Here is a 22,488-nt window from a genome sequence, read left to right on the forward strand (position 1 = left end):
TAATTACTGAACATTCTACAGATCCCACACACTGTGGGATTCGATGCTATGCGAAGTATTTTGCAGGTAACCTGCACCATTCAGCATTGGTTGTGGTTCGTAAGACCGTTACGAGATGAACCGAAAGCGTTTGTGTGAAGTGGGCAACTGCGTGCTTGACGCCATAGCACGTGACGGCATCGAGACGGTAATGATGTGACGACCGTTTTTATTTTTTTATTTTACTGCGGTGAAAAAAAAATTGTGACAATCCGTTCCGTTAGGATCTGGGCCGCTTGCGAAGGCGGTGTGCTGACACACAGCGTTCTACGTAGCGGTAGCTGCTGGGTAGAAAGGATTGGAAAATGCGCGCGGATCCCAAAGACTGTGCAGTCCAGCACGTCTCGAAAGACAGCGTAGTCTAGAACGACCACCTGGCTACCCCACTGCCTTGGCTAGCTACCACGCGCAGTGGGGTAGCCAGCTGGTGGCACACCGTTCGCGTGCCCCTTCCGAAAAGTCTGTATAGGGCAGGCCCTATATAGATAGGGCCTGCCCCGCTATCCTCCTTGTCCCCTCGCGCCTCGCCCACTTCCACCCTCTCCCCGAAAAAAAAAAAATTCCGCCTACGCCAATGGCCGCGTGCGAAGACCGGGAGAAACTGGAATGCTATCGCTTATGCAAGTTCCTTGTTGCTGTGCCACGTGATGCGCGCGAAAAACAACGGTAAGGTTGACTGTTGTTCGCGCGTCTCAATTCCTGCGTCTATTAACCTCGGCGAAAACGCGCGGGAGCTGCTCGACTTGACGAACCCGCCATTCGTCTCAAAGAGCCAGAGGGAATTGGTGCGCCAACTGGCTGCGCGATATTGTGCCCTAATGACACCAGGAGAGGTTGATATTAGGCCACAATCGCATGCGAACGAAGCCCCGCAACGCAGAAGCAATCGTTCCCTCGGGGCTACATTTCATTGCCACGTGGCCGCGCACACAAAACACATTTATGATGAAGTTGACTTTCGGCTGAGCTGATATATGCCCGTCTTGGTGAAGTACTTGTCCTCACCGCTATTCTGAAGCACCGTGCGCATTTTAATCAAACCATTCTCACTGGAACTGTGAACAGCGATGGTGCCTCATCTGCGTGGGTGTGAATGTCATTGTGCCCCGCCATTCTGAACTATGCACATCGGGCGATTGTTTTATTGTGTTTCTACGTGCCCGGTATCTGGGGGTGTCATATAGATTGCTAAACAGGGGTTGTTACCTTTACATGTTATGGTAATAAAAACAATATGAAAGAGGAAAAGATTGTCACATTATGGTCTTCTCGCAGGGCTGTTGTGCTGAGAGACCGAAGTTAGGGTACAGTGCTAGGTATTTTATTTTATTGAAACTCGACCGAAAGCTGGGTAGAGCAGGAACTTACCTCTACCAAGAAAGTGCTTGCAATAAGACAGAGAATGCTTCGCAATTACCAAAACGCTGAGGGTGCTGCTTCATCCGGAAGTACAAGCGTAGAATGTTCAGTCACTCACTGAAATCTGTCGACTTCCGAAACTACGCTACTGCACTTATCGCTTTCTAGGCTCACGACGCGTGTGGCAATGGTACTTTCGTCACCGAGAATGATCTTGAAACCAGGTCATACAATGTAGTGCGGGATAGAGGAGGGGGGGGGGGGGGGGAGGGGGGTAAGACGCAGCTCGTCACACTTGTGACAGATGCAGAGGAGGTGTTGGATAGACTCCTCAGACACGCAAACGTCGAACGTAGGTGAGTACGTCATCAGAAGCGCGAATGAGGGCCAGGTTGCCTCTTAATTGTCGCACTGGTGTGAAACTTCTAAAATCCGGAGCAAATATTCGCAACCGGATGAGGCGTGTGTCTGCTGCAACAAAAATCCAGAGACAATGCAGTCCACCCTAATGGAATACGAATACGAATACCCAGCGAGACCCGTAGGTAACGCACACGTTCCAGAAACGCTGGGATTTAAAGTGGATAGGAGCATCAACCGCTCAGCAGTCGAGATAAGCAGGAGACGTTTAGAGTATTGGTGGAAAAAAAGAAAGCAGGGAAAATATTAATACGACCGGATCCGTTACAGGCATGGGTAGTGGCATGGGTAGGTAAGTATAGAAATCTGGAGGAACAGAAAAAAAAAATTAAGGCGATGCAGGCAATACGCTAGACTGAAACGCATGTATAGCCTGCCTGATTAGTTCAAGCAGGCTAGGTGACTACTTGTTACCACTCTGTTTGAACGTCATCGATATCATCTCGACGGAACAGCAGTGCTTGCAGCGACACCTTGCGACTTGGTGATCATCAAACAGTCCACTCCGAAAAGAAAAATGCGTAAAACCACCTTCTTAACGTTATTTCGCTGTCGATGCGCTTGTGCCTGGAGATAAGTTGGAGCCACTTCGTCGGCTACAATCACGGCGGTGTCTGCTGTAAAAGATTGCGGGCTTTTTGGTCAAACGCAGCTCCATGCGATGCCCCCGTCACAGCGGCTTCCCACGTCCGCGTATTTCCGGCACACGTCGATCGGTAGCACCGCTCTGTTTTGTTGAAGCTTTCTGATGAGTACTGATTAACGCTGAGACGCTCCCACTCGGTGGCAAAGCGCAATGCAGTCACCAACTTGAAACGCGTGAAGACGGGAACGACAACAAATACATCAAGAACATAATCATTCTTTCTCGAAACTCGTGACACGGGAACGTTTCTCTGTGCCGTGGACTTTAGACACTACATCCCACGTATGTGGGACCTCTCATAGCCACGTTTTGCGAGATGTTTCTTTTGTTTCTTTTCTTTTGGAAGTTTCTTTATTCAACAGCTTCGTGGCCCGTGCTTCTTTCTTCTTCGGTAAAGTGCAGTACTCATGCTGCTAGTCAAGGCATTAATAACGGCTGCTTTATTAATTTACAAACGAGTTATTAAGCACTCCGATCAATGGTTCGATTTACAGGTTCACAAACACTTGGACAATCGATCAGTGGTCATGCGCTGCTTCTTTTTGTCCTATTAAGGCAGGCATCAAATCACGCCTGTTCATTAAATGAACGAAGTAGCGACGATTGTGTTTAATTACGGATGAGAGGAGTAACAGAGTAAGCGATGCACCTGATGCCCTTGCCGTTCTCGCATTCGCCGGCTCATATGCCGAACGATCGATGTATTGATTGACTGGAGATTCTGAAAAGGCGGGCTCTTTGTCGTCTGCTACGACGAATTCCGGCGCCACAGCAGAGATCGATAATAGCTGGACGAGCGCAAGAGAGAGACAGACATTCACAGTCGAGCCGAGTACGGAGAACTCGATCACCGGGCTGCTGACGAATCGATTAACGCGAGCCTGTGACGTAACAACCACGCTGGGGGAGAGCGACCGTCAAGGGGGTCACGTGCTAACGCTATAGGAGATAGAGATACTGAACTTTATTGAGAACAAACGAAGCTGTTTGGTCGCCTTCCTTGTGGGTGGCCTCCTCAGTCTAGGAAGCCACGTGACCTGGCCGCCTCCCTTGCCCTATTCGCCAGGTGGCGCTGGTCAGCAGAGTTGAGGCTGGTGAGCGGGTCTCCCACTTCTCCGAGGCGGAGACAGTTGGCGTCCGCTCTTGAAAAAGGAATTGAAAGTGTCATCCGAAAATTGACAGCAAAGCACTGGGACAATCCGGATAATCGCCACAGACGACTCCAGAGATTGGACCCTGCCATGAATTTTAGGCTACCACCGAAAATTCAACGAAACTGTGCCAGTCTTCTGCACAGACTAAGGCTGGGGGTAGCGTTTACGCGCGGATACGTGCACCTCATGCGACGCACCGAGTCTCCACACTGTGAGGTGTGCAATGTGACTGAGACTATAGGTCATGTGCTTTGTGACTGCCCTAAGTACGTGGAAGAGCGTGAAAGGTTCGACAACGACCTTACGCGTCTCGACAGCGCACCGTTGTCGGAGGACGTTCTTTTAGGCCCTTGGCCAGATTCTCAATCGAGTTTCAAGGCCATTCAGGCATTACTGAACTTTTTAAAAACTACGGGCCTGGATTGCAGACTTTGAGCATGCCAAATTGCTTGCGATATGTTCTACATCTTCCTTCTATCGTCATCGTCACCCATCATGCACCTCTTCCCTCTTTCTTTCCCTCTACCCCTTCCCCCAATGCCGAGTAGCTGGCTAGAGGAATATATACCTCAGGCCGACCTCTCAGCATTTCGTATCATTAAACTTCTCTCTCTCTCTCTCCGATGCGGGATGAGGGATAACACGTTGGTCTCTCGGCCGCATTTCCATGCCATGTGGTACAGGTTGTTGGAGTGTGGCAGAATTGGCAGTCGTATTCGTAAAGTGTGGGGCAAATGGGATGGTATATCGTGCCGTGTGTGAAAGTGTTGGGTTGTGTAGTTGTCTGTAAACTACAGAGTCCTCTATCGAGAGCTTGGGGCGTGGCGGGGTATACGTTCTTCTCCTCAGTATGTCGTGCGTGACTGCGTCCATGCAACTGCGCGGTACCGGTTTCTCCGGAGCGACCGTTACTCCGTCTCTTAGCGAGGCTGCCCGGAGAGTACACGTTCTCGGGCTGCAGCGCGGGCTCCTTCGTTGCCTGCTGGGGTCGAGTGTCGCGCGCTGCCGTGACGATGTGCAGTACGGGCATGGGACTGGTGCGTTCGAGGATGCGGCTTAAGGCGGCTGTTGATGTTCTGCCTGTCGTGTAACTGGCTGTTTGCGAGTCTGTCAGGATCGTGACCCAGTCTGTTAGTTCAGCCGGGGCGACTGCGAGGACTATTGCTACCTCTTCCACATTGTCTGTGTCTACTGCATGTACCGTGGAAGCTGCAAGTACTTCATTTAGATTGGTAACTGCACTAAGGGAGTATACCTGCCTGCCTCTGTACTTGGCTGCGTCGGTGACGTGGACGTTTGCTCTTTCCCGCAGAAGCGCTGCAGTGAGAGTACTCTTGCCTCTCTTCTTGTTGCGCGGGGTTCCGGTTGCATGTTTCCTGGGATAGGAAAAACTGAAATTTGGTTTCCGATTTGCAGTGACATATTCGCTGCTTACGGTTCGGTTCGCCTTTTACGCCGTACCCCGGGTGGCGTAAGGTGGCCCGGCCCGTTGTCGTGAGATTCAGGCGTTCTCATTGGCTGGTACGTTGTACTATGGCGAGTTCTCCCACGTGTTCGGTACGCCCTATTGGAGGAGTTCCTCTGTAGACGTGGTGGGGGAAAGACTCGAAGCAAACTTGTGTACCTTGCCTAAGCGAATGTTCAGCTTCTCTCTTTTGATGTTCTTTAAGCCGAGGAAAGACGTCTACGTGAGGTGGCTGACGGCTAGTGCGCGCGTGCGCTAGGTGGAGCGTGTCTTGCCGTTAAGGACTTGTCTTCGGTTGGCCGCTCTCTTCGCCAAATGCATGACTCACGTGATATTCTCTTCAAGCTTCTAGATTTTTGATAGGCCGGCTTCATCTCTCCCAGAAGTAGCTCGAGGACGCGGAGCGTGGACGCGTTTTTGATCGTTAATCCGCTCAGCGTGAATTCGGGATCGGGCGTTGCTTGAGGCGGGCTTCCTAGTGTTGGGTGGCTCAAGACGAGAAGTTCCGGTGCCTCCGGAGAGCAGGATGTCCGTGTTGAGCCGCAGTCTTGGTTTCTCGACCATCCTAATGATTTGTGTCGTCCAGCCTTTCATTTACCCGACGCACATCTAACGCACATCGTGTGATCCATGTGGAGCGAAGCTATTAATTAAATGATCTAGAAGATGACTGTTCAGGTTCAAGTTAAGTTTATCCACATCCCAACGATGCGGGAAGGGACGAGCTAAAAGTGAACAATCTTCACTTGAAAGCGCCCCGCGCCTTCCTGGTTTATGGCTTACAGCATGAGCAATTTACGTTCGATTTGAACACAATACACAGTGAAGACACAATCCAACAAAATAAATGTGACAAGTACTCAACATATTGAATACCGAATACTGCTCTCGAGTATACTGCGCATGCTACATTTTGCGTCAGTGGATAGTATATACGGCGAAATGGAGCACGCTTGATATTTTTTACTTCATTTTCCTAAAACTGCACATTGTGATACTTTGTTAAAATAACACATGTCCAGAAAAACATTTAACATTTTCAGGAATAATTAAGCACTTTTTTATAATTGGAGGTTAAGTAATACTCGTAAATATTGCTGATAGGCATAATTTTAAGTTATTTGAACTCCTCCGTATGGGAATATTAGTCAGCGTTAGAAAAAAAAAAAACATTATGTCAATCCGACGCACATTTTCGAATCTACATGAACTGAAGGTTTCGTGAAGCGGTGAATGAAATGCTATAAAATTTCCCATTTCATTCCTATGTCTCTGGCATAAAGGAAACAATAAAGGAGCATTGTGACAACTATCATATTGCCCCATATTTCTTCGTTTCTCTTCACTAATTTTAAATGTACCACCCCGCTGCTTTGCCAATCCACCGTTGGGGACATGTACCATAGTATGAAAATCATCATCGTCATCAACAGGCGACGACTTTCTCAAAGAGGTAGTTGGGGCTGGCACGATAAAAATAGGGGTATCGACTCCACACAATCCGGACAATGCTGTAGTCCCCCCCCCCCATTACTCTATATTGCCGCCCCCTCTTCAAACACCGAACGCCTTTTTTTCATGAGAACACGGCATGCAGACATTCTTAAAGTCCCTAGATTTTATTATCTAGGTACTTTATCTCTATCTAGGGACTTTAGGTGCTCGTGGTCCCCGTCGATCCGCCTGCGTCACGCAGCTGCACCCGTTGCCGCTCGCGGCAGTCGAGTTCTATAGGCGCCCAGATGTCCCCGTTACCCCTCGCCGTGTTTGATCGCCTCGCTGGCGGCGTTTGCCTGTGATCGTACTTGTACCAGTGTGCCCTATACTGTGTGTCCTGCCACTGCTCGTAATAACGCCTCCAGGTTAGCTCTAACAATGCTCTAGTCACGCGGACGCATCAATGGTAGCGTCTAATTCAGTGTTTCTTTTTTTAATGCGAAAGCATTATGTGCACCATTACGCAAAACCCCGTCGTCGTCGGTGGCGGCGTGACCGAGCGATGGAGCCAAACAATGGACACACACACACACACACACACACACACACACACACACACACACACACACACACACACACACACACACACACACACACACACACACACTCACACACACACACACACACACACACACACGCGCGCGCGCGCGCGCACACACACATAAACACGCTGATCTGTCTCGGCAACCAGCGCTCCCACCGATGAAGCGGACGGCGGGGGCAATCCGGCCATTGCGCAAGCCGTATTGCAAACGGGAGACGCGCGATCCTGAGCGGCCGTGCGTCAGTTCAGGGGAATATGTCGACACAACGGTAGCAATTCACAATGCTGGGCCAGAAAGTTCGTCTATTACTAAAATTCTGTAAATATGTGAAAGAGTTTGGTCAAAAGTTACTTGATGGTGATGGAGTTCTTTGTGAAAATATTTGTCTAGCTTAAAGGAACTCAAGTTTGTGAGAATATTTCTCAATACCATACCGAGCGACCCAGAGTACCTACGCAGGTTCCCAAAGGCTGCATTGCGATTAACGAAAGAAATATGCGGTGACGTTGTTCCAAACATTAGTTATGCCTGATGCTTGAAGCTTCCCTGTTTTTTGGTCGCGGATCAGTGCTCGGACCACTCGCCTAACGTCCTACATGGCTCAGCTCCTCGCGGCTAAACTTCTTTAGTAACCTGTGTGGGAACTATGCATGCCTCCATGGAAATCGATGCTAGCATGCAGTTCCTTGGTAAATATCTCGTTAGTTTTGGGCAAACATTCGAAGTTTCAAATACGAGTTAAATATTTCACACTAATTATTCATATTCGAAGAGCAACTACTCGGTATTTCCGGGAAAAATTATTGCACATTTCGCAAGAACTGGCTGGCTAGGCCTTGCTACTGTTTTCTAAATAAAGTATCGCTGAACTATCAGTAGTGAAACGACTAAAGCTTCCTAAGCACTGCAGAAACAAGACGGGTAATGCAAGCCTTGTTTTAAATTTTGCTGCGGAAGCCTACACGACAACTTGTGAATAATGCTTATATTATGTCATTTAGTGTTTTCGACAGTCTAGTCATGTAGCACTTATACATTTTACCCTACAGCCAGCGTTGTTTTCCTTGCAACGGACCATTTTCATGTGCCTAGGGCAGCATCGGCACAAGAATAGGCCACACGTCATACGTACTCCTGAGGAGCAGGCAGCTTTCGATGAGCAACGCCGTGAGCAGAACCGGAAGCGAGCTCTTCTACGCTGTGCCAGCAATTGTGCACCGAGGAGCCGGTAGCCTACCAAGCCGTCGTTTAATGAACTGTCGGGATTAAACCAGTGATAAACACCGGGGTCGCACATTTCAGCTGTTTCAGCGTTTTTTCTGTACGGAGTGCCTGGGGGGGAATTTTTTTAGTGGCTCCGGATCGTACGTTTTACCGGTTAGTGCGTTTCGTTTTTTTCGGTTTTTTTCCAAAACGTGTGAACGATGTTCTACTGTATATATCTACAGGCTGTAGTACCGGGTTGGTTGGTAGAACGTGGTTCATACTCCTGATAGACAGTGCAACAAAAAACAAAGAGGACAGAGAAGTGAACATAGCGCTGAACAGCTCTTTGTTCACTTGTCGGGATCCTGCTTTATTTCGTAGGATTACCCGGCGCCAACGTTCGTAAACAAAAAAATCCCCCAATACAGCTACGATTCTTTTTTTTTACCAGTTAACATGTGTTCTCAGAAAACGCAATCTTTCGGCACCAACGTTCAGCACGTATCCATACCGCGACCGTACGATTCGTTTTCCAGCCGCTATATTCCATGTGAACAAGAAATGGCGCGAGACGAGCGACCAAGAGCACTATGGGTGTCTGGGTACCACTGCAACATTTCAATAGCATACTCGCCCGCCCGTGTCACGTGGCCACAGCGACATGCCCCGTTTCCTCTTTCAGTACCAGCGAATCTCCATATGGCCTTGCGGGTCCTCACGTTGACACCAAACCCTGCTACGATAAGCATCTTCACCTTCACAGTGCGCTGGCCGAGTACCATTGGAAGCATACGGCACGCTTTTAAAAGGCGATAAGCCAAACGTTCCGCCGCTCCCTGCTTGATGCAGGCGGAGCGACGGGAGCGTCATGTTTAGCACTGGCGGCACCGTACTCTGACGACGTCTACCACCTCGATTTGCCGTTGCCGTCTGGGAACACTGTGCAATGCGAAAACGACAATGCGCGTCTCGGTCCGCTCGGGCTCTGTACCAGCCTTGGGCGCGTCGGCGTCTCGTGTTGCAACGATTCCCGCGACAATTCGCATTACAAAGATGCCGCAACAACCATTTGTTATACAAGGCATGACAACTATACAGCTTATAATCTGTCAAATTTTTATTAATTCCTTCTTGGTCCTTTCCTATACGTCAACAAAGGATGCTATCGCTGTGCGAGTCAAATCCCAAATATTTGAGTAGGGGCGTGATTGCCTTCCTTACTCTGATTCTCCCTTTGAATTATGGAGCAGTCCCTTATTTGGTGTGAAAGGGCAGAATTAAAATGGCTGTCGGGGCGCGCGCAATGAGAAAGGAATTTGCCGAGCCGCCTAATGTAGTGCAGTCGTCAGCTTACGCGTTCGTGCGAACTCCGTAGCGGGTATGGCCGAGCCCAAACTACTTCCATCAATCCGCCTGCAAGAAGTGGGTCGCCTCAACCGATCCGATTGTCCAGGCATAAGCGCAGTCGGCTCGGGCTGCATGGTCAGCTCGACGCTCGGCTCGACTTGATCGCGTCGAGTTCGCGTATACGTGAAGGTTACGTTCAACTCTTTAAGAAGCGACATTCGGGCTAGTCGGCACAGATTCGCCGCAGTGCGTAATGTCCGCCACCAGGACACGCGCAAACGGGGACCGACAACGGCGCGAGCGAGTTAGCGCCGTTGTCTGTCCCCTTGTGTTGCTTGGGGCACCCTTTTTAGTTCTTATCCTCTCAACGTTTCGCAGACACCGCTTACCTTGTCACAACATGCACCGGTAGCGCCAGACCCCATGCCTTTACTGCTGCTGACCTGGCAGCTCCGGCACTCCGCCATTCTCCGACGCATCGCCGAAGTCGGCGTCGTCCGTGGCTGTTCTCGACACATCCGTGCCACTCGCACGTCGACTGTACGGGCCGGGTCTCTTCCAGACTGCGCAGGGGCAACTGCTCTTCGCTGTTGCAGAGTCCAAACCTTTACCGCGTACGTGTGGTGCAATGCCACCTTCTCACCACTTTCGTCCAGCAGTTCTGGGTGTAGCACCTTGCACCGAGACCCTCGCTTCGAGTGTCCGACGCTGCCGGTCCTGCGATTGGGACGTAGTACGTTTACCCTTTGGACGTCCCTAGTTTCAGACGTGCCGGCGCTATCTTCGTTAATCCCGTCTTCGAGCACAGGTCACCGCGCTCTCGCCATGCGGATGATCCCGCTACGTTCGCGACCTTCCTTGGCTTCGGAGACGGCGTCTCAGCATGATTCCGCTTGAACCTGTGCATCCTCTGGTCGCGGTTGTTGTATCAAATTTCTGAGTACGACTCTTGCGCACCCTCGGACGTGGCTCTATAGCCGCGTGGTCTCGTCCACCGCGGCGTATGATTTAATGCTACTCGTTACGTCACATGCGCGCATTCACCTACGTCTCCATTCTTTCCTGCATTGAAGTCAAGCTTTTGATCTTCGTAAACGGTTTGTTCGTTCGTCCTTCTATCTTTTTTTTTTTCTTATCTTATGCGACATCGTCGTGACCTATCCGTCACGTGGCTGCCACATCACGTCTTCCCAGCTATCTCTACTGCCCCATCGGGGCTATCTATGTTTCCACTTCTGCCTTTGTTCCGTCGCCCGTTCCTGTGGAAAAAAAAGAACACACAAAGCATTGTCTACGAACGAATGGATAATTCGCACCGTCGGCCTCATAGAGACAGCAATGATGAGTTAGCATTATAGGCACATTTCACCCACTTCGTAGGTATCCTTGGACGAAAAATTGGCGATGTATGCATCTTTTTTGAGGGGATTGGCGACTTCAGTGCGATTAGCCATCAATCGTGTGATTCATGCGTATAATTGTTAAGTAGTGTATGATGGATGTTAAAAGCGACATATACCTGGTGACCGCAGTTCGCGTCAAAGCTGTTAATTGAAAAGTAAAAATAAAGATGCAATAACAGGTAGTATACTTTCGCCTGAAGGGCTATGCATTGACAACAAGTGATAGCAAGGTTACGCGTTGGGCTTACTGCTCGAGTTGAGGCCTTTAGTATGCGACTCAGCCACAGGTGTGTTTTTTCTGCGCAGTTCAGGAATGCCTTATGGAGCGCAACCAAAATTCCCCTTTTATATTTGTATATTTTCTTGTGTGTGCGTGTGTGTGCGTGTGCGTGCGTGCGTGTGCGTGCGTGTGTGTGCTTTTCAATAACTAAAGATATTCTCCCGGCTACCTACAATTTCACCTTTGAACAGCACTTCCTCTATACAGCAGTCCTGAAAGTTTATTTGAGATTGTAACTTTGAATAATACAGCCATTTCTTGACCAATCTTCCATAGTGGACATAAGCCGTGAATCGGATGGGCAACAATGACTGCTCGAACGGTGTTTAAGAAGGTTTATCTCTAAAAAAAATTCGCTTAGCGAAGTACGCGAAGGCGAAAGGATAGACAGGACAGAGCACAAAGATTTAACAGTGATTTTATTTATGGAAACATCGAAACGCACACTCCTGAGACAATATGTGACATGCAAGTCTGCATACCCTGAGAAAACACATTAGTGTGTTTTCTTAAAGAGCTCGGAAGCACAGAAAGGGTACACTGCCGCATTCGGCCGCAGGTCTTAAGATTGTATGTGCTTCGACAATTTCGCGTGTCAGAGTGCTTGCTTACATTGGTACATGCATTTAAAGGATGGATTGCAACAATGGCTCGTACAATAATACGCGAGCCAGCCATTGCATGCGTTTTTGGTCCAGACAAGCGACGCTGTTCGTTTCCGCTTCTGAGTGTTAACGAGGCAGTGCTCAATAACGAACACATTGGTAGAAAATTTCTCGTAAAGCTGGATCTTGTGAGCAACAATGATTGGCGGTGGGATCATTATTGTTGCCTTCGTGTTGCGTTTTATCTCGCCCTTAAATACGTGTTCCACGAATCATCCAATATTTCAAGTGTTTCGTTGCCTTGCAAGAAAACGATCTGTTCGTTTCTTGTGTTCGTTGCCCTTAACGTCGTCAATGCTTCTGCGGGTGTCCTGCTATACGCCACTGCAGTATTCATAAGCTCTTACTCTGCTATACCTTTATAAGTATACCTCTAGAAGGTTGACTACGTCATCATTTACCTTTGTATGGATACTGCTACATACTAACAAACACGCTCAATCTATAATGGGCTATTTCCACGTGTGCATCAAAAAGTTTCGCAACTCGCGTTCTCCTTAAAAAACTAGCAAAAAGCCCACCATGGCTTCGCTCTCCGGGTGACGTCACTTAGAGAGCGAAGCTATCGTGGGGTTTTTGATAGTTTTTCTTTTTTTGATGAAAACGCTGAATGAAAACGCCGAACGACGCCCGATTCGCGCCTCCAATTGTTTGTCACCTGTTGCCCGTTCCTCACTGCATACTTCGCGCATATTGAAATAGGCCATTTAAAAGATGAAGCTATTATTAATGCGATTTGGGCTCTTGGGATGCTTGACACACTTTCCAGTGTCTATCTATATTTTTGTCGGTGCCTGTCGTTAATCGTTTTTTCCTGCTAAGGAAAACATCGCCTGGGGAAAAGCATATGCCGATAGGAAGTAGCATAGGAAATTTCTTGGGCCCCTAGGCATGTGTCCGCGATCGTGATGCCGTCGAAGTCATTCCAGCTGTGTCATCAGACTCTCTTCACGCCGTAGTCATCATACCATTGTCGTAATGCGGTCGTCTCCGTCGTTCTATCGACGTCATTCCTTCTTCTTCGTCGTCGTACAGTCGTCGTGCCGCCACGATCATGGCCGACCCTGGCGAGCCAGTGTCGTCGCAAAGTGGGTCGATCACGGATGAAGCGTGCGTTGCACATAGCCAAAGTAAGGAAAGTCTCAAAACGACCGCTAAATATTCTAAATAAAAGAGTATTCAGCAATACGATGCGTCGCTGCACTGCTTGAAAGGTAATCACACTAACACCGACAGTCATCGGGAGGTGGGCTCTGCCGAATTTTCTTTTCTTAGTGGACGCCCTAAGTGGACTGTGTCTGTAGACCTTGGTCGATGGGTCGGCCGCACTGTCGGAACTTCACCGTCGTGAAACAATTTTGATATTTTTTTTGTGAGATACGGACAATTGTGAGCATTTTTTTCTTTTTCGTCTTTTTCATTTCTTCTTTACTGTAATATGTATTTCTTATTTTCGAAAATTTCGTGTCGATCCCCTTACTCTTAATTGAATAGTTCCATTCATCTTCTTTCAACAAATTTTATTCAAAATTATGTTTCATATTCTTCACTCTTCCTTCCCCACCCAAATCACTGGCCAATCCCACGTATTGAATTGCAAAATTTCGCAAAGAAACGACAAACAAAACAAACAGCTTCACCGTCTTCCTCGGAGCTGTTTTAGCTCGAACGTTATGATGAAGAAGATAAAGAAAGTAACGCGCTCCATGACGTCACATGCGAGTGGCTAGGACATAATTAATTACCGGCGTGAGCCCCAGGTCTAGCTGGAATTACAACAGGAATGTTAAGGTTTTGTTTGATTATGCGCCTCAGGATCTACTAAATGTAGTAATCTTTTTTCTCTTAAACTTTGGTGGGTTTCGAAAGAATGGAGGGTAGCTAAAGGTATTCCACTGTTGAAGAAAAAGAGCAGCTGGATTTGACCTAGACAATATACGACCAATTTATCTTACTTCCAATGTCGCAAAATTAACGGAAACGGTTCTTTATGGTCGCGTGACAAATTTTATGCAGGACGATACACTTCCCAGTCCTTGTCAGATTGCATTTCGTCCCTGGCATTCAATATGGTGCGCCCATACAGATCTAGAGAGACGCATTAAACTTGCTCGCCGCCAACGAGAGTACCCAGCTTTGTCGACGCTAGATGTAGCAGAAGCATACGACGCTGTACAACAACTTATTGTGTTCGATAAACTTCAGTCTACGAATTTCCCGAATTTCCCACGCGGTCTTTCGACGTCTAAATACAAGCAGACAATACGTGTACCACAAGGTGCCGTTTTTTCTTCTATTTAACATCTTGCTGAGTACAATTCCTTTGTCTCGGCAAGCACGCGTTTATATTTATGCAGACGGTCTCGCTTTCTTTTTTTTTTACCTCCGCAACTAATATACACTCACTACGCCAGTCGTTGCGGACATACTTAGGAGGCTTGAGACATGGCTAGATGAGTTATTCGTGTCGTTAAATGTTAGTATAAGTCCTGCACCAGTCTTTCCATTAACTGAACAGGTGCATATATCTCTCCGATACCGCCAGGAATTCATTCAAGTTGACTCAGTCAAGTACCTTGGTGTTATATACGATACCAAGCTCGCCTGGCGCAGTCACTTTGAACATATAATAACAAAGGCAGAATGTGCTGTTGATGTGCTCCGCCGGCTCAGTCACCGTCGCTCTGGACTACGCTGGGATACTTCACTGATGATATATAATATGTATGTTCGGCCCATATTAGAATTCGGCTGCGTATTATTTTCCCATGGTCCCGCCTATAAAATTAAACCTCTCCTACTTTTAGAAGATGTTCTACGCTTATGCCTCTGGATACCTAGATTTGTTGCCGGCACTATATTATTCCAGGCAGCTCATATACCCACTCTTGAATGCACATTCCGCATGCTTACAGGTTCAGGCATTTCTAAAGAAATTGTGATTTTTGTGAAATATGTAAACAATATATTTTTATCACTGAATCGTCTGAGTTTTTTTTACACGTCGTGGTAGCGAGAACACAGCCCGCATCTAATATTAGTGCAAGCACAGTTACAACAAACCAATGGGTCCTTACGTCAAGTTTGCCGCTCGAACGATACCTTACCAGACTTCAAAATTGAGTTCGAGGACATGTTTCCAAATCATGCAAAACTAGTGCCTAGCAGACATTTAATTAATATATTACAAGCCCACACAAGCCAGCAAGCTACTGACGACATAATAGAAACTGACGTTTCTCTGTACGGCAGGAGTGGGGCCGTATCTTCTCTGAATCACTTCAATGCTCTTACTCTCTTCGGCTTCCCGACTTCCCACCCCCTATTTCAAGTAGAATTATTAGCGATTGTATTAACATTAGGAAAGCTTTCCCGAGATGACTCATTAGCTGTTATTGTGACCGACTCGGGGTTTGTATGCACATCACTTACTGCATCTTCAAATTCAAGAATTCTGCGAGCGTTTTGTTCAATCGTTCATCCGTACTTAGGGAAAGTATACTTGCATTGGGTACCGGGACATCGTGAGTTGCATTTGAATGAAATGACTGATTCACTCGCACGAGCATCCCTCAATCGTCCTGTCATATCTGCTTCGCCGACATCAGCTTATGTAACCGCGGCCAGATACAGAAATTGCTCTATATCGCAAAATTATGAGTAAATTCTAACGCCGTCCTCTGAATTCCACCCTCTTTGTTTCCCGTGGAATAATAATTGCTGTGCTTCAAGCCCGTTGGAAGTTTCCTTTACAAAACTGAGGTGTGGTATTCCGCCTCTAAATTTTACTTTCACACGTCTGGTCTCGCTGAGTCCCCTCTGTGTTCTTTTTTGCAGTACACCTGAATCTACTGAGCTCTTTTTTTCTCTCTCGTGCCTCCTATATTTAGGACACAGAAAAATCTTCGCAATTTCATTCAGACAACTTGGACTATCGCTAACCTCGCCAACCATTCTGTCTTTCGGGGCGACTTCACTGGGAACAGCCACAGGGATACTCTGACGGATACCTTTCTCGCAGTTTACAATTTTATTGGAGACACAAAAAGATTACCTTGCTGAATTTCTAAAATAATTAATTATTCCTGTTATTCCACTTCTTCATGTTACATTATTTTATCCAAAAATTCTTTTTTACAAAATTCTTTTTCTTTTTTATCTCAAAAAGTCTTTTTCTTTTCTAAGTTCTAAATTATGTTTCTTTAAGCCACGCGCTCAGCCATGCAAACTAAGTTTTTGATTTAATCATAATAAACGTACTTGAATGCGGCTGCTTCGTGGTCAATTTCCCCGTAGTGGGTATGAGCCAGTATTTGGGAGACACGACAAGGAGCACGAGCTCATCGCGAGATCCTCGACACAGGGTCGCCGCAGAGAAAAACCATGGCCTACGTTCGCGAAGAGGGCGCAAGTAGAACCGCCGAAGTCCCGTTCGCGCCGAACCTCAACTTCTGGGACCCGACGTCTCGTGAAGCGAAGGACCAACAACCACCGTCACCTCGGTGCCTGCGCAAGACTAGGCACGACATCCTAGACATCTACGCCCGGCCGGTCCCGGGATTCGTCGTCACCCCCGACGAGAACGACGTCACCCGCATCCACGTCCTCTTGCTGGGACCTCCCTGCACGCCTTACGAAGGCGGCTTCTTCCGGTTCCTGCTGAAGTGCCCCGCGGATTTCCCGGCCGAGCCCCCTCGCATCAGGCTTATGACCACCGACGGCGGACGTGTCCGGTTCGGGCCGAACCTGAACGAAGACGGCATGATCTGCCTGAGTCTCCTGGGGACGTGGCCCGGACCCGCCTGGAAGCCGTCGGTTCACAGCATAAGGACGGTGCTGATAGCCATCCAGTCGCTGATGACCGAGGAACCCTTCCGCAACGAACCGGCGCTGGTCAGGGGCAGAGCGGAAGAAGAGTCTCGCGCCTACAACGACTTCCTGCTCCACGAGACGCTGAGGGTGGCCGTGTGCGGCGAGGTCGAGGCGTGCCTGGACGCCGGCTCGTCGTACCCGCCGGAGCTGAGGAAATTCGTGCTCAGGACCTTCCCGGAGTTGTACGACTTGCACGTGGAAACGGTCAGGCTCCAGCAGGCGCGCGCGGGCTCCGTGGGGACGGACCCGTTCGGAGGCCGCACGGTGGCCTACCAGTACGACAGGCTGCTGACGCGATTGCAGAGCTTGTACGACCGGGCCTTGAAGGTCAGCGAAGCTGGCTTCTTTAACGGAAAGTCTCAATGAACGGTCTTCACTAGCCTCCAGCGCCCTTCTGTTGAATAAAGCTGTCCTTGTTTCTTGTTCCTCCCATGGATTCGTTTCCTTGTTCCATGGTACAGCCCTCAGGAACTGTCACTGGCTGAGTTTCAAGCAGTGACCTCTCTGCTTAACTATAGTGATGCGTTCGGCTGGCCGTTTTTGAGCGCTCCGGAGTGCTCTGGCGATGAGTGCGTTACATGCGGGTGGTATAAATCGGGCACTCGGAACACATCGGCTTGTGCTCTCCAGTTCGGAGGCGTTCTCAACAACTTCTGCCTCGGAGCACGGCCGATATCTAACGAAGTTCCGGTCACGTGGCTGCAGCAGCTTCTGTTATGGTGTCTGCTGCAGCGGGAGTGGGCATGGAGGAAGGAAAAAGTTAGGAGGATCATCACGCAATGCGACTGAAGCCAAACCTGTCGGCCCAACACGTGATCGCGCGTCAAAGGGCGATCACGTGGTTTTAGTGTTCCCGCTCGAAGAGCCACGACAGAACAGCCGAACAAGTGCGCACAGACTGAAAAAAATTAGTCGTGTTTCACTTCGTGAACACGGATGACGCGCAAGCGTATGGGTCACACAACGCTAAGCGCACACAACGCACACAACGCTATCGGCCCTCGGTGCGCCTAGACGTCTACACTGTCCGCATCGCAGATCGTGTTCAAGACAGGGCTCGCGCGGCCGCGTCATACGCAGCAGCCACCGGAGTAGAAGGCCCCGTTTTAAACATTCGCTTACTTTCTAAATTACCTAGCATGGTGTCAGCGCGCACAGACAAACACGAACACTTCACACTCGATAACCGCGTTCACTCGCTGTGATGAGAACGCTGTCATGAGGAATAGTCGCAGCCGCAGAGAGCGAAGTGACCTTCGTGCTGTCTATCGGCTTCAACGCAGACTGAGCGGTGAGAACACAGCGAATGCAAAACTACGAGCCGTCGGCCCACCTTAGACTGTGCCCCCAAAGCAGATCGCCTTCAAGATAAAGCCCGCGCGACAGCTCGCAACAGCGCCATGGTACAGTATGGTGGTACCGCTGACAGGCTAGTACCATTCGGTACCGCATGGTGGCACGGTGGTAAGGAGGGCGTTCTCGCGTTCTTCCCTCGTGACAGCTAGCGCTCTGAGAGGCGGTCGTCGAGACGCTGCGCCTCTGGTTGCAGCCTCTGTGATCAGCGGCGGTAGCAGCTAGGCGCTGTACGGTGTTCCGAACACGGTGCTTGAGGAAGTGGCGCTCGAAGTACCGGTTGGCTCCCGCGTACTGGTAAGGCACGGTGGTAAGGGGGGCACAACCCATGACAGAGTGCAACATAGTGCCACAAATAACCACCTCCCAATGCATGCTCAACGTATTCTTGAATAGTGAGCGGGGTTGGTTCTTCACAATTGTTTTCGTTATCCATTAATAACAAACACTTCAGCAGCGCAATTTCAGGCATGTGGGCGTGTCAGACTTTCAGTTCAAGTTGTTAGTTTAAAGAGTATGAAGGCCGCTTAACGATTTTTATCCTCAAATTTCTGCGCTGTCGTTGCCCACAGTGCTGATTAAATGCGCAGACGAAATTTGCACGCAAGCAGGAGCGAGCACGGAGGCCCAGTCGCCTTTCTCGTTCGCTTGCTCCGCGGCGTTACACAAACATCACCGATTTCACGAGCTGGCGAGTTACGGGGAGCCAAACGTCTCTGCAAATCTCGATTCTTGTTCCATGATCCCGACGCAAGAGGTCACGTGTTAGGCCGCCGCTGTTCAAAGGGACTAGCTTCACGGAAAGTCAGCTTGCCAAGGCTGGCCGCGTGACGTAATGTTCTCTCCTAACTTTTCCTTCCTCCATGGTATAGTGGGGGGTTCTTCGGGGCAATAAAAAAAGCGTTGACGTGTTTCCTCTTCCGGCGTTCGATTGCTCTGGCGAGCGGCTGTACGTTTAGCTTGGTAATGCCTTCATCATCTGCGATCTAGAGCGTGTTCCGCTTCGTGTAAACTAAATAACCAACCGCGCATGTAGTCGGAGCTGCTTTTTTTTTCGACAACCCGCGAAAAGATTACTAACTCTGGAGCGCTCCGAATTGACCACCCAAAGTCGCCATAAGATAATTGACATCCTTTTGGTGCAGATGCCGCCCTATCCTCTGGGCATGCAAAGAAATTCTCGATACCGGAGTTCTTCGTTTGATATTGCCACTTTTTATTGACCTTAAGCCAAGCACTTTTTGTTGTTGTTCTGGGATACAAGAGAAAGGACGGATTAATTGCTGGAAACGCTGCACAAATCTTGTCTTGCGATGGTGTTCGATTGCATTCATCTTCCTCAGCCAGACAGAGGACCTGTATGGAAAAAAGAGTAAAAAAGAAATAAGCAGACTTCAGACACGTTTTGTGGGTCTGAACTCATTGCGTTAGCAGCAAGTTCTCACAGCATGTACCGCCATTTCATAAGGAACAATTAGATGATAATGACGATCCTCGTATATGGCGCATACCCGCTGAGGGAGATAGGCCAAGAACAGGCGGTGTGAAAAAACGTGGCGTCTATGACGCGTTTTCGGCTCTACGATTACTTCCGGCGCCTGCAGTCAGAAAATTATCTCAGCCTTCGAGATTGGTTTCTCCAACTTGTCGGGAACGTCGCTGGGACACGGAGTTAGACCCCACCTATCGGGCGAAAAAGTTATCTGCAACACTCACAGCGTCGTTCTCGTACGATGCACTATTGCCAACTGCAACCTTCGAGATACATGCACAGAAGTCGCGAATCTCAGTGATTAGGTGACGCACAAAAATTCCGCCCGAATCACCAATCGCATAAGCGTTGCGATAGCACATTGTTTAGTGCGTCCCTCTCCGAAATGCGAATTGCCGGTTGAGCAAAGTATTGATTTTCTTCACCATACAGTGAGGCCGATGCAGAAGAGGTGGTCTGACAACGAGGACTGCGCGACGGAAAGTGATATGTTGGATAGGCAGCAACAACACCAGCTCAATTTGATTGAAATTTCATGGCGTCGTTTTTACATCCCACAGGCTATTGCAACGCAATCGACACTATAGGCCCGTTAAATGCACATACTTATTATGTAATCGCTGTATCCAGCAGTACATCAATTTCACCTATAATTACTTATGACGACATCTTCCCTGACATATTCCCCGTGCCTTCAAATGAGCACGGAACGGAAGACGGTGACACACACACACACAAATAGAAAGAAAGAAACAAAGAAAGAAAAGTTGCGTCTCTATCTATACCGCGCTGTGCTCTTTCTGTGCCCATGCCACCAATCGATCAAGCTTCCACTCCTGTAAGAGCCCCTATCGCAGCAATACTCATATGTAAAAAGACTGTTCCGGTGAAACGTGAGTGGCACTCACAAAATACGCCGGTAGAAGCGCTCAGAGCGGCGCTGAAGCCCATAAATGCCAGCTGAAGCATTGAGTTGCCCTGGACGGCCGAGTTGACCGCCTTGATCAAGTTGCACGTGGTGCTTCTGATCACCGTGAGGAACTGGTTGGCGGGCAGCTGAGTCAGGATGCACTGCGGTGAAAAGGGAAAAAAGTTCGGCAGCATGTTACATTCTCTGTGACACTTGAAAGCGAAAGCCTGCTGCACACTTGGTAATGCACTAAGTTATGCAATAGGGGACCAGACTTCTTGCAAGACATAACGAGCCGCAGTGTGAAGTACACGTGTGGCGCTTTTAGGTCGACCTCCTCGACGACGCACGTGAGCACCTAATGCGCTTCGTATAGGTGCAGCATGCTTGCGATAAGTGTTACAAATGGGTAACACTAGTCGAACCACGCAATCCGATAGGTCCCGGGGGAGCGTCCTCCATCGCCATCTCTGTTCCTTCGCTGTCGACTGTCGCCGCAACCGCCGCCGCCGCCTGGTGACGTCAGCGACGCAAAACCTCCGAGCGAGCGATGCAACACGCCGCTCGCTTGGAGAAGGTCACATGGGTTTTTGTACCACTTCTTGCACCTGCCGTGTTTCGCCCAAGGTCACTGCGCAAAGAGCCACCTAAGAATTTCGCCTTAAAAAGTAATGACAATCCCGGGCTCCAGATGTCGCTCTGGCATTGCGGTCTGCTTCGTCTTCGCCACAAGAACTCTGCGCTGTGCGGCCAAATTCACGTGTCCCGCGAGCCAATCAGCAGCGAAAACCGGCCGCGTGTTTCGGCCATTGTCACTGCCGCCAGTCAATGAGTACGCGACGCCGGTTCAGAGGAGTGATCACAGACGGGTTAGCGGTGTACAATGGAAGAGGCCTTCTCCCACCCAAGGCACGTATCCAGAGAGTAAAACATCTTTATTAATAATATTTGAATGACGAGAGCAGTGTGGGAGGAACCTCCCACAGTGTCCAGGGCCCCTAAGATGTAACCAGTTTTCGTTTCTTGTTGGCCGACGTGAAACACGGCTTTCGCAGCTTTGGGCAGAGCTGGCGAGTCGGGGTGCGGTTTTGGGTCTTGAACCTTGTTTGGCTTGATGCGTACGCGGAGCCGGCAACGTACGGAAATTTTGGAATCACCATTTCGAAAACTATAACTATTTATATGGCCCCAGCATGTGGCTTCAAACCAAGCTTAATCCGACCCTGCCTGTACCTAACGCAACCCAACCTAATCTAGAAAAGCTTAACGTAACCTAACTCAACATAACCAAACCTAACCCAGCCCAAGTGCATTATACAGAGTCCCGCCGGCGCCCTTATTGACACTGCAAACCTGGCACCTAGGTAATGCATAATTTCCTGAAGGCGACAAACAACGCTTTCTTAAAATGATCGTTGCGAGCGTAACTGCTGCGTTATTGTAAGAACAACGCATCACTTTGACCATGCACTGACCTACATAACTTCGGACAATCGTTGGTTGCCAGAAAAGCTAGCTTCAAGGTTTCTTGCCGCGTCTGCTGACTGACGTCAAGACTAGCCTACTGATAGGCAAGTAGTGTACTTTGAGCGAGGCAAAGCCACATTAGTCTAGCGGCGGCGACCCAGTTAGAGTATAAATTCCTGCGTCTCAAGTGTCACTCGTGCTGTTAGGCGGGCCAATTTCGTAGCCAAACTTGCGAAACATGGTACCAGTGCAAGATCCGACGGAACACGAACGGTAGAGGCTGACATCATAAGCACCTGGGCTATACGCAACACTCGGTTACTTGACACTCGACTATACCTCTCCTCCTCCCGCTCCCTATATAAGCA

General features: G+C 49.1%; 1 protein-coding gene and 1 pseudogene across 1 annotated transcript in view; one reads left to right on the forward strand and one right to left on the reverse strand.

Moving 5' to 3' along the window:
• Window positions 1-16,354: 16,354 nt before the first annotated feature.
• On the forward strand, window positions 16,355-17,325 carry LOC126529256 (ubiquitin-conjugating enzyme E2 Z pseudogene; annotated as a pseudogene).
• A 2,118-nt stretch (window positions 17,326-19,443) lies between these two features.
• Window positions 19,444-22,488, reverse strand: part of agt (O-6-alkylguanine-DNA alkyltransferase) — a 41,546-nt gene continuing 38,501 nt past the window's right edge. The window contains exons 10-11 of the mRNA XM_050176867.3: window positions 20,652-20,814; window positions 19,444-19,607 (exon numbers count right to left, since the gene is read on the reverse strand). Coding sequence (XP_050032824.1) covers window positions 19,591-19,607; window positions 20,652-20,814 — 180 coding nt within the window. The 3' untranslated portion in view covers window positions 19,444-19,590. The remainder of the gene's footprint in view (window positions 19,608-20,651; window positions 20,815-22,488) is intronic.

Source organism: Dermacentor andersoni, chromosome 8 (assembly GCF_023375885.2).
Source record: "Dermacentor andersoni chromosome 8, qqDerAnde1_hic_scaffold, whole genome shotgun sequence".
In the NCBI taxonomy this organism is placed as follows: domain Eukaryota; kingdom Metazoa; phylum Arthropoda; class Arachnida; order Ixodida; family Ixodidae; genus Dermacentor; species Dermacentor andersoni.